Source organism: Microplitis mediator, chromosome 6 (genome assembly GCF_029852145.1).
Source record: "Microplitis mediator isolate UGA2020A chromosome 6, iyMicMedi2.1, whole genome shotgun sequence".
In the NCBI taxonomy this organism is placed as follows: Eukaryota; Metazoa; Arthropoda; class Insecta; order Hymenoptera; family Braconidae; genus Microplitis; species Microplitis mediator.
This window is the reverse complement of record NC_079974.1, coordinates 10,448,460-10,464,523: the sequence shown is the minus strand read 5'-3', so window position 1 is coordinate 10,464,523 and position 16,064 is coordinate 10,448,460. Positions and strand designations below refer to the sequence as shown.

Here is a 16,064-nt window from a genome sequence, read left to right as displayed (position 1 = left end):
CGTTTTTTTAGCCAAAAGACCTACAAAATGGAACCCACAAATGAGTATTATTTGAGAAATAATCGGTAGCAGCTAACGATTATTTCCTTTCGTGTATAACTACTCTCTTAAATTGAATCAGTAAAAACGTGATTGATTTTTCCATTAGTTACAAAATTTACTGAAAGATCCGAAGCTTTGAATCAATGTACTGACTAATCAGTGAATTTATCTTCACGGCAGTAATGAGTGCCATCTATAGATGGCCCAAGTATACTTGGGAGCTTGTTGGTTAGACAGAAGTTGATTGTAAATTACAATCAAAGATTATCATTTATATTACACTATTATTACGGTAAGTTTAAAATATTCTAACAGACAAAAGTTAATTTATAATTCATATACTAATGAAACTTATTTATTATTCTCAACTGAATGTGAGTAGAATAATTATGAAATGTATTTGTGTATGCATTTGATTTACATTTTAGGTAATGCATAACCTGATATTATGTTATTAATTATTTTATGTTTATAAATAAAAATTATTTCTATATTTAGATAAATGCTTATAACTATTTTTAATGGAAAATTACTATAATTTAACAGACAATTACTTGATGATATTGAAATGGAAGACTTATTAAATGCATTTGACTTTCAAACCACACTTGATAGATTGAAGAATTTAAATCAATAAATCGATGTATTAAAAGAATTCAGTGAATATGTAGAGCCTGAAAAAATGCCCCTTGATTACAGAATGGAGAACGTATTTGATCGAAAAACTTGTACATATGTTGATTCTATTTTTATCAGCGGCTTAATATATGATCATGATATGAATTTTTGTATTTTTTAATGTGCATTAATCAATAAATATTGATTTCTCCGCATCAAAAACTGAATCAGTAGTTATGCCTAATAACATCTGTTATGATTACTAATTTGTTCAGTAACAATTTTAATGATTAGAATAGCCCTAGCAGACCTGAGTCACCGTAAATTCACGGTATTTTTACCGTAAATCTACCGTAGAATACCGTAAAATTCGAGTATATTTACCGTAAATTACGGTAAATCCACCGTAATTTACCGTAATTTGGGTCCGTTAGGGAGTGAAGCGATTTCTACTGATTGAATCAGTCACATTTTTCTGATTTGCATTGGTATACTAGAGAATTTTACATCAGTAAATATTCCCTGATTCAGATTAAGAGAGTAGATGATAAATTTTACTATAAAATTTTCTCCATGTATTAATTATTATTATATTATTAATATTTTATCATTATTAAAAAAATTATTGTTTTTATTTGCCTTCCGGTTTAGTACGGTATTACATAAGTTCTGAATTTCGTGACATTTTTTTCTCTTCTTTTATAATTATCAATACACAAAGACTTCATCCAAGGTTGATTCACTGATTATTTACTTATTATCATTTATATATTATAATTTTCCGTTGATGCTGATTGATTTTGCGACAATAGTTTAGTGTTCGTTTACGTCACCGGTGGTCTGGAATTTTCGATCTAATTACAATCTCTCCCTCGATATAATATAAGGCTGATTACAATTATATGGATCATAGATACTGTAGTATTTCGTAGGTATTACATTTTACAAGAAAATATGATAGTACTAATCGCTATAGTTGTTATTTCTCAATCGTTTGGCATACAGGTAATATATTTAATGATAATGTCAATTGTATATTCTACTTATTATTATTTTTTTTTTCGCAGTAAATATATTGTCGTTAATATAATTTCTAGGGAGCCATGAATATAGTTTTCGAGGATATGACTTGTCCATTTTACAGTGAGGAATATTTCGAAGAACCTGACACTTTTATAAATGATCAAAATGCATTGGTCGTAAACGTTTCGATCCTTAAACCAGTTCCGATAGAATCTCAAGTAATTATTGTTTTTCACTGTTATTTTTGTTATTACTCATTTTACGATTATCATTTTTTTTTTTCTCAATAACAGTAAAGTTTTTTCTCATCTTAATGAATTTTTGAGTCATATTAATTATATTACTAGCGTACATGTTTCGCCCGCAAAAGCGCGAGTGTGTCGTTTTTCATATATTTATTTTAATGTATATTACTGTGTCAGTTGCGTATATTTTTATGCTGTTTTAAGCTCTTATAGCCAATCACATTACAAATAGTTTGGTTTCACATATATTTCATGTCTTTTATATTATAAAATAGAGATTAAACATTTTGTTACGTTTCAACACAGACTTATATTATTTTTAGAAAATCAGTTCTATAGAACGAATTTTCGTATATACTATTGAAGAACTCTAATAAAATCCTGCTTCAATTGCTAACCCCCTTTTAAAAACTAAAAAAAAAATTTTCTTGTTTCTATGCAGTCTTTAGTACGTTTACCCGAGAAAATAAATCATATATGGCCATATATAAAAGCACGGCAAGTCTATGGTTCCCGTGGCACTGCCAAATAACCACGAATTTATGTAGAACTCGACGAAGTAAGACTTTATTTTAGGGATAAAATTTTTGATCTCTCTTAGTTTTCAAGATCCCGGGAAAAAATGATTTTGCCTAATTATATATAATTATATATGATTATATATGGAATATATATAATTATATATGGTATTATATATAATTATATATGGTTATATATAGACCTATATATAATTATATATGGTTATATATAGACCTATATATAAGTATATATAGCCTTATATATAATTAGACCTAATTATACCGGGAAAAAAATGATTTTGCCTAATGATATATGATTATATATAGAATATATATGGTTATATATAGACCTATATAAAAGTATATATAGCCTTATATATAATTAGATCTGATTAGACCTGAACTATATAGACCCATATATAGTAATTTTTATTATATTTTAGATCTTTAGATCTATATATAATCAAATTAAAATTAACTATATATATATATATATATATATATATATATATATATATATATATATATATATATATATATATACATATACATATATACATATATATATATATACACTAATGCAAAAAATTAAAGGAGCAGAAAAATTTTATAAATTTTTTAGTGATTTTTGGAAGGCTGTAACTTGGTGAAAAAAAAATCGTATCGAAAATTTAAAAAAAGCATTTTATAGCTTGAAATCCCTAGTTTAAGTGTATTTTTTTCAAAATTTTTTAAAAGCTCCGATTATTGCGCAAACATGAGAAATACCGCGAGCCAAAAAATTTCTAAATTTTTTTTTTTTTTTCCGAAGAGCCCACGGACCGCGGAAAAATTCTTTCAACTAAACGGATGCATACATCGTTTAGCAAATTTATTCAGCTTCAATTTGGTTTTTTTTTTAACCCCGTAAGACGATTTGTCGCAGAGATATCAGCCTTCAAACAGAAAATGATCCTTTTGGCTTTGATCTTCGATATTTCAGGTACCAATGATCACACAGAAAGTTGAAGGGCGGCGTTGAAAACTTGAATAAATTCCCTACAAGACCCTGTCATCATTTTTTGAAAAAAAAAATTTTTTTTATTTTTAACATCCATTAGAAGAAAGTACAAAAAAATGACTTTTTTTGGTTTTTTAGTAAATCAACCGCTACTCTGCAAATATCGATAAAAAAAATAATGTTGCCAGGGACTTTTTTAGCTTAATGTACCCCCAAGACCCCTGTAAATTTTTAAATTGATCCATGGAACCGTTTTTTGGGAATCATCGATCAAATTTTAGCTAAACAATTAAAGGAGCAAGTTTTGTTCCTTTAATTGTGCAATCATAATCAAAATGAAAAAATTTTTTTTTTTCGACTTTTCTCAAATTTTTGCGTTGGTAACTCAGCAAATGCAAGGAAATGACAAAAAAAATAAAAAATTTCCAAAAAATGTCAAAAAAAAAATTTAGAACACAAAAAACAAGTTTCAAATTTTTTTTTTCTTCGATTTTTTTTGATGACAGGGTCTTGTAGGGAATTTATTCAAGTTTTCAACGCCGCCCTTTAACTTTCTGTGCGATCATTGGTACCTGAAATATCGAAGATCAAAGCCAAAAGGATCATTTTCTGTTTGAAGGCTGATATCTCTGCGACAAATCGTCTTACGGGGTTAAAAAAAAAACCAAATTGAAGCTGAATAAATTTGCTAAACGATGTATGCATTCGTTTAGTTGAAAGAATTTTTCCGCGGTCCGTGGGCTCTTCGGACAAAAAAAAAAAATTTAGAAATTTTGTGGCTCGCGGTATTTCTCATGTTTGCGCAATAATCATTTCAAGCTATAAAATGCTTTTTTTAAATTTTCGATACGATTTTTTTTCACCAAGTTACAGCCTTCCAAAAATCACTAAAAAATTTATAAAATTTTTCTGCTCCTTTAATTTTATGCATTAGTGTATATATATAAGTTAATATTTTATTTATAGAATATTTAATATTTAGTTTTTCTTATTTAATATATTAGATGCTCTATGGTCTTTATTGATATTTAATGATCAATACTCGTTAAATGCATTATAGTTTTAGGTGTATATTTACAGAAATAATGATTACAATTTTACTATAAATTATAATTTTAAAATATTTACGAAGGGTTACATTATATTTTTCAGTCTGTTAAAAAAGTAATAAACTTATGTATAGTTAATAATACCCAGTTACCAAACAGTTTTTAAAGTGTTTGGTTTTTTGCATACATAATTTTCAACTCTTATGAGTTGTGTTAATATTTTAACATTGGAATAATTGATCAGCATTCTCCTATCACTTTCTTTTATAGGAATTACATGCTCAATAATAGATTTGGTTTTGATGCGATATGATATACACTAATGGAAAAAATTAAAGGATCAAAAAAAAATTCTAAATTTTTAGGCGATTTTCAACAGGCTCTAACTTTGAGAGAAATGGTCGTACAAGAAAAAAAAAAAAAGGAAATTGTAGCTTCAAGTATCTACTTTTTGGATTAGAACTTTAAAATTTTTTAGCGTCAGCAGTTTTTGAGTAATCTTAGAAAAACTAACGGCAAAAAAATTTTCAAATTTTAAAAAATTTTTTTTTTTTGGTCTCCGGGCGTGGAAAAAATTATTTTTGCTTAGCCACTATAAGGGTCGGATAACTTGATTATTCAGCTTTGATTTCTTTTTTTATGGACCTTGATACGTCCACTTCTCGCCGAGATATCGGTCTTCAAATGGAAAAGGATCCTTTTGTCTTTGATTATCGATATCTCAGAAACCAATGATCGCACAGAAAGTTGATGGTGGGTTTTAAAAACTTGAATAAATTCCCTTCAACGATTAGCCAGTGCTTTTAAAAAAAAAAAATTTTTCCTATCGTCACATGAATTTAAAAATGCAACAAAAAAAGGGCTTTTTGTGGTTTTTTAGAAAATCAATCGCTGAAACGAAAATATTGTGGAAATCAATAATGTTGACTGTGCATTTTACAGTTCAATATGTCCACAAAAACCCTGCAGAGAGCCAGATTAATCAAACCAGCCGTTTTTTTGTTTCACGCGATCAAATTTTTAAAAAAATTAAAGGATCACGTTTTTTGCTCTGAAAAGCTCATAATCTTAAACAAGATGAAAACAAACATTTTAGCGGAGCTTTGTCCACAATTTTATTGCAGACAGTGCTTGAATTTCCAAAAAAGAAAAAACTTTTTTTTTCGAAACAAAAATTTCAAAAAAAAAATTTTTTCAAAAAAATTTTTTTTTGGAATAACTTTTGGAAATTTACAAAACCAACATCCTCTAATTTTTAACACGTTTACGTCGCTGCATTCCGTGATTTTACTGATCTCTCAGTCATTAAATTCAAAAAAAATTTTTTTTTTTTGAAATTTTTGTTTCGAAAAAAAAAGTTTTTTCTTTTTTGGAAATTCAAGCACTGTCTGCAATAAAATTGTGGACAAAGCTCCGCTAAAATGTTTGTTTTCATCTTGTTTAAGATTATGAGCTTTTCAGAGCAAAAAACGTGATCCTTTAATTTTTTTAAAAATTTGATCGCGTGAAACAAAAAAACGGCTCGTTGGATTAATCTGGCTCTCTGCAGGGTTTTTGTGGACATATTGAACTGTAAAATGCACAGTCAACATTGTCGATTTCCACAATATTTTCGTTTCAGCGATTGATTTTCTAAAAAACCACAAAAAGCCCTTTTTTTGTTGCATTTTTAAATTCATGTGGCGATAGGAAAAATTTTTTTTTTTCAAAAGCAATGGCTAATCGTTGAAGGGAATTTATTCAAGTTTTTAAAACCCACCATCAACTTTCTGTGCGATCATTGGTTTCTGAGATATCGATAATCAAAGACAAAAGGATCCTTTTCCATTTGAAGACCGATATCTCGGCGAGAAGTGGACGTATCAAGGTCCATAAAAAAAGAAATTAAAGCTGAATAATCACGTTATCCGACCCTTATAGTGGTTAAGCAAAAATAATTTTTTCCACGCCCGAAGACCAAAAAGAAAAAATTAAAAAAATTTGAAAATTTTTTTGCCGTTAGTTTTTCTAAGATTACTCAAAAACTGCTGACGCTAAAAAATTTTAAAGTTCTAATCCAAAAAGTAGATACTTGAAGCTACAATTTCCTTTTTTTTTTTTTCTTGTGCGACCATTTCTCTCAAAGTTAGAGCCTGTTGAAAATCGCCTAAAAATTTAGAATTTTTTTTTGATCCTTTAATTTTTTCCATTCCCAGGTAGAAAGTCATCAATGGAATTAGCTTGTATTAAGCTAATTTTATCAGTTTTAGCCTAAAATTAGCCAACAAACTATGGTTAACACAAGGTTAGTTGGTAACGCTTTGGATCGCTAACATAAAGCTTGCAGTTTTAGCTTGCATAAACAGTGACAATTTAGCTTACTATAAGGTTAAAAATATATCTTATTCTTAGCTAGAATAGATTTGGTAATTTAAGTATGAAAACATGTTTACAAAGAAAAATTTTTTATTATTTTTTTTTTTGTACACAAACATCAGATATTGGGCATTAAATGTGTAGTGTTATATATATTTTCCCTAGTGGTTTTGATGACACCGTGTAAACATTTATCTGAAAATAATAATAATATTTATTTAAAAACATAAAATAATTAATTAGACGATTTGAGGTTATGCATTACCTTAGATATATAAATCAACTACAAAGACATTTCAGAATTATTCTAGTCACATTCAATAGAGAAAAATAAATAAGTTTTATTAGTATATAAATTATAAATTAACTTTTGTTTGTTGAAATATTTTAAACTTACCCTAATAATAGTGCAATATAAATGATAAACTTTGATTATAACTTGCAATCAACCTCTGTCTAACAAACAAGCTTCCAAGTAGATGGCACTCTTTACTGCTGTGAAGCTAAATTCACTGATTAGTCAGTAAATTTATTCAAAGCTACTGATCTTTCAGTAAATTTTGTAACTACTGAAAAAATCAGTAACATTTTTACTGATTTAACTTAAGAGAGTAAGGACGTTTTAAAAAATTCAAATTTTTTTATAATGAGCATTAAAAACTTGTGATTCAATAAATTAAAAAAAAATCAAAACTTACTTGCTTAGTAAATATTTTTCTTTATATATGTTGCAAATAAAATTGAACTTATTTATCACTTATAAACAATAACACAAACTCCTAATTAACCTCAAACTTCAGTTTTCGATGTACGCTTGGAGTAATGTTAGCAGATAAGGTAGTTTTAAGTTTAGAATCCAAGCTTAGAACAAATCTTATCATACGCGTGGAAAAAGAGCTAACAGCAAGGTATATTTGAAGGTTAGTTACACTCTAAAGACTTGTCATAGAATTCATCCTAATAACAACCTAGAATAAAGCTTACAAAACAAGACTTAGATGTTAAGCTAAAATAAAGCTATTTTGAAGTTTCAAACTTGTCCGACTAAGACAATTTTCTACCTGGGTTAGTGTATATGTATTATACATAATCATATCTAATTATATATGAGTATATATAACTTATATATGATTATATATAATTAGACCTGGCCAATTTTTAGATCTAATTATATATAAGGTCTTATATATAATTATATATAATTAGGCAAAATCATTTTTTCCCGGGATATCGAATTTAGAAATTTAAAAAATTCAAAAAATTTTTTTTTAACTTCCCGCTAAGAAAATTGAAAATTTCCAAAACTTCGGGAAGTTATTGGTTTCGGTCCGATTTGCAAAAACCGAATTTCTATCATATTTTGACGTTTTGAGGTTCTAGGAAGCTATCCTGACTAATTTCACGATGATGACCGAGTATATGTATGTGTGTACGTACCTAGGCCTGTATGTAAATATTCATAACTCTTGAACAAATAAACCGATTTTGATCTTTGAGGTGTCATTCGACGCGGCTTGTTAATATCTTGAAGTTGTAAAAATTTGAGCTTAATCGGTAAGTTGAGTTCGGAGATATTTCAAAAATAAAATTTCTTCAAAAATGTTTTATTTCGATAACTTTTAATTTTCAGGATGGATTGATTCCAAAATCTAATCGGCTCTAAAACTTTATAAGCCGCGTCGAATACCACTTCAACCATCAAAATCGGTTCATTCGTTCAAGAGAAACTGTTGACGAAAGAATTCAAAAAAAATTTTTTTTTTGGTTTTTTTGAAATTTCTCAAAAACGACTCGATAAATCGATTTCAAAATTTGATCAGCTTTAGAACTTGATAAACCACGTCGATTGCCACCACAACCGTCTTAATCGGTCAATTCGTTTACGAGATATCGTTGATAACAAAAATAGTGAAAAACGTTTTTTGTCGGATATCTACAAAAAAATCGAATCACTCGATTTCAAAATCTAAATAGCTCTAGAACATAAAAAAACGCATCAATTGACGCCTCAACCATCAAAATCGGTTAATTCATTTGCGAGATATCGTGGGAGAAAGAAATGCTAAAAAATGGTTTTTTCGAAAACAATGGCAGACAAAAGTATTTTCGAGCTCGAAAATGTATTCACAATAATGTTTACGAGCTCAAGGAGCTTGATAACAGCGGGAAGTTTTGGGGCTGGCCCGCAGGGTCAACCGATAGACCGATTTTTTTTTGCAATGCATTTTATTGTAATTCACTTTCAGAAAAATGAATTTCAAACAAACAAGACATTATCTTTAATACTTTCAGAGATACAAGCATAAATGTGCTTGTGTTGAAATAAAAATTGCACACTTTAAGCGTGAAAGCGTTGACGGTACTTGATGATCGATCTATTTTTATACTTGGCGCGAATTCGAGTTGAATTTTTTCTATTGATGATACCTCCTCGTGGTGCGATCTGGGCATTGATAAATTTTTTTATAAATTAATTTTTCTTGATCCCCGACCCGAAAGTACGGACTTCCTGGCTGCCTTTTGCTCCAGAAAGAACAACTTTTGTGGCTTACACGAATTACAGCGCGCTCTGGTGGACTACGTTTTTTTTCTGGCTCAGTCGTGTAACTATATTCACAAGCGCGCTTGTGTCAGTATACTCACACATGAGTAATACACTATAAAATGTATAGTATACAGTGCCGGCGTACTGACAGCTCAACATAACCAACACAGATCATTTTAAATCGTGATATTTCCTATAATTTTCAAGAGTTAATACTACTGAGATATATTAAGGACATTCTCAGACCGTAGCCCCCGCTTTTTAAGAAATTTCAATAGCTTTCAACTGTTATAACCATATTAAAATTTTATTAATTAATTAAAAAAAAATTAAAACCTTAATTGAAAAAAGGATAACGTAGTCGTAATTTCACCGAGGTATACAATTTTTAAAAAATGACTTGCAATTGATATCAATCAGGAGTTAAACGAAATTTGTTGAATAAATTTTAGCCTACAAAATTTGAAAATTCGAATTATAAAATTGACATGAAGATTTCACTGAAATTTATTTTACAAGTCTGTTCAGCTTCCAATTGATATCAACTGCAAGTAATTTTTTTTTTAATCTATATCTTAGCGAAATCACGACTACGTTTTCCCTTTTTTAATTAAGGTTTTAATTTTTTCTTAATTAATTAATATAATTTTGATACGCGTATAACTGCAGTTATGAGAGTTGAAAGCCATTGAAATTTTTTAAAAAGTGTATTTTTCAAATTTTTTTTTTTAGCCCGCCCCGACCAGCAAAACCTCGGCTTCGCCTCGGCTTTGCAACAGTCAGGCGGGCCGCCCCCTCCCCCCACCTTTGTCCGTATTTCCGTACTTTCAGTTGGAGATCAAGAAAAATAGTATACAACCCACGGCCAAAAAGTTGGATGCTCTGACGCAAGGAATATAGATGCCGAGGCGAAGCCTTTCTGGCCTAGGGTAGTAATATACTAATAAAAAATGGCTCTTTATAATTATATATAATTATGTATAACTATATGCAATTATATATAATTATTTCTATAAAAATGAAAAATTCGGGCGTGTGCAGGATTTGAACCGTGGACCTTGCGCTCGAAAGTTTAACCCGCTACCCGCTGACCTAAGAGATTTAGTTGAAAAGTAATTTTTGTATGAACTTTAAGTAATAAAAATCTTATAGGTGATAGATACTTGGTCAACAAAATTTTATATCTATGAACAGACATGAGCAGACATGAACAGGCATGGACAGGTATGATCAGGCCTGAGCGTATTTAACGCTTCAGACATGAACAGGCATGGTCAGGTACACACAAAAAAAGGAATTCTTGGGTCAAGAAGAAAATCGTTTCCAAAAATAAATTCTTAAATTAAAATATCCTCTTTTCTTGTTTGAAAAAATTTTCTCTTGGTAAAAATTTTTTTTTTTTTAATTAGAGTATATAAAGCTCTTCAATAAAGAAATTCAATTTTGATTTAAAAATATAAATTTTTGCTTTAAATGTTTTTAGTTTCTCCGAACAAGAAAACAACTTGGTTGGCTCAAGAAAATTTAGCTCTTGGTTTTAGAAGATACCAACTCATTCTAAAAACATCGTTCTCTCGAATGTAGTCGATATCGATTCATTTCGATACATCGAGTTTTTAAACGGAGGCACATTTAACTTACTCCAAGTAAAAATTAATTTATTTAAAGATTTGATAACATTTAGTTCAAAATAAATGTAGACTTCATCTTAGAACGATTAATTTTAGATTTAAAAAATAAAAAACTCATTTTAAAACTAAATTATACATCAATGTAAATAAAAAATACTTTTATTTTAAAATATAATAAATAAGTTCAATTTCAAATTAATTGTTTTTATTAAAAATTCAATTCTCAGAATATATACAATTAATTATCAAAATAAATTTTGATTCTTTATTACAATAAGAAATTTTTTTTGTTTATGAAAATAAATTAAAGGTTATGTTATTTATCCTGGCTTCATTGACACTATGAACTGCATGATACCACACTAAAAAGGAAACAATTTTATATGAACTTAGGATTAGAAATGAAAACAAACTTGATTATCTGATATATGATTAAAAACAGCATAAATAAAAATTAACTTACTTTTTTCGCGATTGAAACGACACCCTTTAACTTAACTTAAATCAGGAAATAACACCAGATATAATGACTAATAACTACAATAACTCACATTTTTACCGAACACTTCAATTCAAAACAATTTATGTATATGAATTAGTTAATTGTATAATTAATAAACTAATACTATTAGAATATTGGTGTGTAATATATAATTGCACATATACGGCGCCAGCGCTGAACAGACTCGTTTCATTTTTTTGGGATCTTCGGGCGTCTACGTGTATACACAAAGTAGTGTCCGAAGTAGAGAAGCTGCATAGACCCGAGTGCTCCTGTTATCCGAATGCTGCTATGGAAAAAAACCAAGAGCTTGATTTTCTTGACTTGAATTTTTTTTATTTTTGTTTCAAGCAATAGCCACTAGTTGGTTTAAGAAATCTGACTCCTTACGTAGAGAAGTTAAATTTCATAGAATAAAATATTCAATATACATGAATGAAGAAATTCAAAAAACAATTTACTTTCTTAAAATATTTTTTCTTTTTGAACTAAAATCATATATTTTTAACTTAAAACTTTAACCCATTTGAGTCGAAAAAATAACTTTTTGAATCAAAATAATCAAAATTAAGAAAAAATTTTCTTCAACCAAGATTTATTCCATTTTCCTAAATATTCTCTTGACTCAAGATAATTCTCTTTGAACCAAGATAACCTTTCGGTCAGTGTATGATCAGGTCTGAGCATATTTAACGCTTCAGACATGAACAGGCATGATCTGGCCTGAGTGTATCTAACGCTTCAGACATGATCAGGCCTGATCATGTCTAATTTCAGGCCTGATCATACATGAACAGGCATGGTCGGGTCTGATCATTTTTCCCGGGAAGGTTCAAAAGTTTTCGTTTAGTGGTAAAAAAAATTCAAAATAGTTAGCTTATTATTTTATGATAAATCTTATTTTTCAGAAAATCCAAAAGTGCACACCTCAATCGCTTATTTTATTTTTAACCATTACTTCTATTTTATACTTTTTACGTTTTTTATTAATTAAAATTAAACAAAAAGGACTCAGATAGTGATTTTCAAAAGGGTTCTTGTGATAAAAAAAAAAAAAATTAAGTCGACAAGTTGTGTTTTTCGAAAGTTATCGTGTTTTTACGAGCCCGGACACCACAATTGACGCACTAAGGACTTCGGACTAAATCAATTGTTTTAAATTAATCTCATTATAAATTAACTAAATATAACATTGAAAAATGTTCCTTAAGAAATTTCCTTTAAAATAGTATAAATTTTTATGAACTTTGGTGTAATATAAAGAAGGTAGAGAGGATTCAAAGTCAGTGAAGTCAGTGAAACGAGCGAGAGCGATAGAGTGACAGTAAAGCACATTCAACGCTTTCGCGATTGAGGCGTGCAAAGTTTTTTTCAGTTACCCTTCTATTATGAACAAGCAAAATGTACGAAGAACGGTTATTTAACAACTTTCTAAAACGGAATTAGTGAAAATTAGTGAATATTTACTATTTGCCAGTAGATTTTACCAATTTACTTTTAGAGAGAACATTAAATCAAATTTTTCATACGCTAAACATAATAATGTGAAAATATTTTGAGTTTTAACACATTTAAATTTTGTATATCTCATAAGATAACAACTTTAGATATTAGACCATGAAGCCTTTTTTTGAATAGAATTAAACTTTCTGAATTCACAAGTTTATAGCTCATAAACAAAAAAAGATTACCTTTTCTTAATTTTTAGGGATGTTTCAAACTAACGGGTGCATCAATGGGTGAATATGTTGTAGACACTGGATTTAATGTACAGCTGGACTTGTGTGATGCAATCGAGGAACCTATTATAATGGGTCGGCTTTTTCAAGCATTTGGATTCTCTGTAGACGATTGTCCACCTGGAATTGTAAGTTATAATTGACTATGAGAGATAGAAAAATTCTGAGGTGACATAACGATTCAATGAATTCTTATTACTTTTGGAATAACGATTTAGTGAACGGTGTACAATGCCATGATGGTATCTGATAGCTTTTGTTAGTATAAAATTTCCAAAGGCTCCTAATTATAATTATAGCAATGCATAATAACTTGTTGATTACTCGACTTCCGGTTTTAAGTATGTTCGACAGCACAACAAACATTCGTACATTTTTAACTTCCCGCCCGATGTCCGTCCGTGTGTGTGTGGATGTGTGTGCCAACTTTTTTTGTCCGACGATATCTTTGGAACGAATCAACCGATTTGAACGTTCTTAGTGACAATCGACAGGACTCACCAAGACTTAAAATTTATTAGATTTTGGAGTCGATTGGTCATGTAGTTTACGAGTTATACGAAAAATAAGAATAAAAAATTTTTTTTTAGGGTTTTTGCGTATAACTCATAATCGATTGCCACCAAGAACGTTCAAATCAGTTGATTCGTTTCAGTTTTCAGATTTTTTATCTCTATTTTTCTCCGTGTATCAAGTTCAAAGTCATGAAAGAAAAAAACGAATATCAAATGAAGACAATAGAAATTCTTTCTAAGTAAGTCTTTATTCATTAAGGCCAAGATAATTCTGACAGTACTAAGCGATTGGTGCACGATAATTTTCTTAATTTTGACGAATCATTGCTATAAAGAAATAATTCTGTTTCAAATAGCATCAAATTTTGATCAATAAAATCATAAATTGCCTATCTAACTTCAATCACAGTGTTTTAAATTAAAGTAGCAATAGTTAATATCCATATACATTCTGGATGATCGACACACAGACACACATGCATTCATACGACAACACTTACATTTACACTTACTTATTCCTAACATAAAGAAAGTCTCATAAGTCAGTTATGTAGTTGTTAAAATTACTTATGTGTAAATAGTAAAAACCATAATCATATAAATAACTTATATAGAAGTGCAATATTATTTACTGGTCGAACACCTGGACAAGGAAGCAAAACGAATGTTTGACTGGTCGCTAAAGGTTGCGCTAAAATCCATTACACTAGTAACATGTATTTGAGCAAGATTCTGAAGTAAGTATCTTGAGCAAGACCCCTAGCTGTTAGTGTTTTTTTCTACATATGTGTCTTTCGCAAGATCGTGTATCAAGAAACCAATGTCAAGATTTGTGTATGCCTTGCTCATGGTATTGTACGCAAGAATATTAAAGATATCTTGAACACGGTGCAATGAAAAAGTGTCTGACGCATTTCTTGCACTAGTATAACTTACAGTAGCTACTTACGCATGACTTACTGAAGATCTGCTCAAGGCTCAAGACATGAGAGATTATTATTACATTGAATACATTTTCCATGAAATCGTTATTTTAAATTCAGTATTGATTTTTGAATCTCATGTTACCTAATGTTCTAATCTTAATTCTAATATATTTTAGGGTGTTTATGGAAGTGAAGGTTATATAATGCCAACAGATACATTTCCAGATGAATTCCCACCTAATAAATACTTGGTGGAACTAAGTATTTTATTGGAGGAGAAACCATTATTAATACTTCATACATTCGTCAGCATTCAATAAAACGTGAAGTTAGTTTTTGGACCGACACTATTATGATAATTACTTATTTTTCGTTGTATAATCATGAATCTTAATAAAAGTAACGACTCTCATGGCGTTTTTAAGCTTGCTCGGTAAAAAAAACATTTTATAAAATTTCAGAAAGTGTTATAAAGCTCAACCATGTTGACCACACGGATAAAAACGAATGATATATTCTCCAATGTGACATAGTAATTATTATCATGTAGCATGGTGACGCAGATTTTTTAGCCGCATTATAAATTTGACATAGTAATTTGTCCGATCTTAAATGGTAGCATTAGCTATGCTAGCATGGAAATCATTCCTATGCTAACATTGGAATGATTACGATTTTGATGAAGCTCCCTGTGGAAAAGGTCTTCTAAAATCTCATAAAAAAAATTGGCTATAAGAAAACGATCAGTATTTGTCCGCGAAAAATCTCAAAAATTCTTATACAATTATTTTCCCATAGATGGTGCAATAAAAAAAATTATTTCTTAAAATTCTCATATAAATGACCAGAATCTATAAGAAACAGAAGCTGTAATTTTGTGATTATAAGTATTTATAAGTTTTCGAAAAATGTAAAGTTTACAATTGCGTAGATTTTGGAAATGAATAAGATTGTATGAGACGATATCTGAAGTAATCATATAAGATTTTATACTGATTAATCAATGTGAGTACAGTAATTTTCCATATAGTAACGAAAAAATTTATGAGATTGATTAAGTTATAGTTTCTTTAGTAATGATTAAGGTTTATATGCTAAATTATTGAATTTTTTAGCATGAATTCAAAAAGTTTTTATTATGTATACTCAAGAATATTTGTATGAGTATTTACGCGGCAAATCCTCAGCAATCTATTCCCGAAAAATCTATGAAATTGAGTCAGTTTATTTATTCATCAAAAATTACTCAAGTAAACATTAATATTAAATATTAAAGTCATGATGTATTATAGGATATACTATAGTACAATCCAAAAGGGTACTTGTCGCTCTGTCAAATGACAGAGAAGTACTCGA

The 16,064-nt window shown here is 29.2% G+C and overlaps 2 protein-coding genes across 7 annotated transcripts in view; one reads left to right on the top strand and one right to left on the bottom strand.

The window, feature by feature from the left end:
• LOC130669669 (NADPH:adrenodoxin oxidoreductase, mitochondrial) overlaps positions 1-16,064 on the bottom strand; it is a 73,442-nt gene that overhangs the window by 28,411 nt on the left and 28,967 nt on the right. Inside the window, exon 1 of one of the 6 annotated variants that reach the window (XM_057472689.1) lies at positions 13,220-13,358. The exons of 4 other annotated variants lie outside the window; for them this stretch is intronic. The gene's annotated coding sequence lies outside the window, so the exon portion shown is untranslated. Of the gene's footprint in view, positions 1-13,219; positions 13,359-16,064 lie in introns of those variants that run through there. One more of the 6 variants, XM_057472690.1, reaches the window with a different exon arrangement.
• LOC130669670 (uncharacterized) lies at positions 1,512-15,170 on the top strand. The gene is made up of 4 exons (XM_057472694.1): positions 1,512-1,665; positions 1,758-1,901; positions 13,237-13,395; positions 14,885-15,170. The coding sequence occupies exons 1-4, from the start codon at positions 1,615-1,617 to the stop codon at positions 15,026-15,028; spliced, it is 498 nt and encodes a 165-aa protein (XP_057328677.1). The 5' UTR covers positions 1,512-1,614; the 3' UTR covers positions 15,029-15,170.

Coding starts and splice junctions, on each gene's coding strand:
- LOC130669670 (XM_057472694.1), top strand. CDS start 1,615: ATGATAGTACTAATCGCTATAGTTGTTATTTCTCAATCGTTTGGCATA. Junction 1,666..1,757: donor CTCAATCGTTTGGCATACAG/GTAATATATTTA, acceptor TATAATTTCTAG/GGAGCCATGAATATAGTTTT. Junction 1,902..13,236: donor CAGTTCCGATAGAATCTCAA/GTAATTATTGTT, acceptor CTTAATTTTTAG/GGATGTTTCAAACTAACGGG.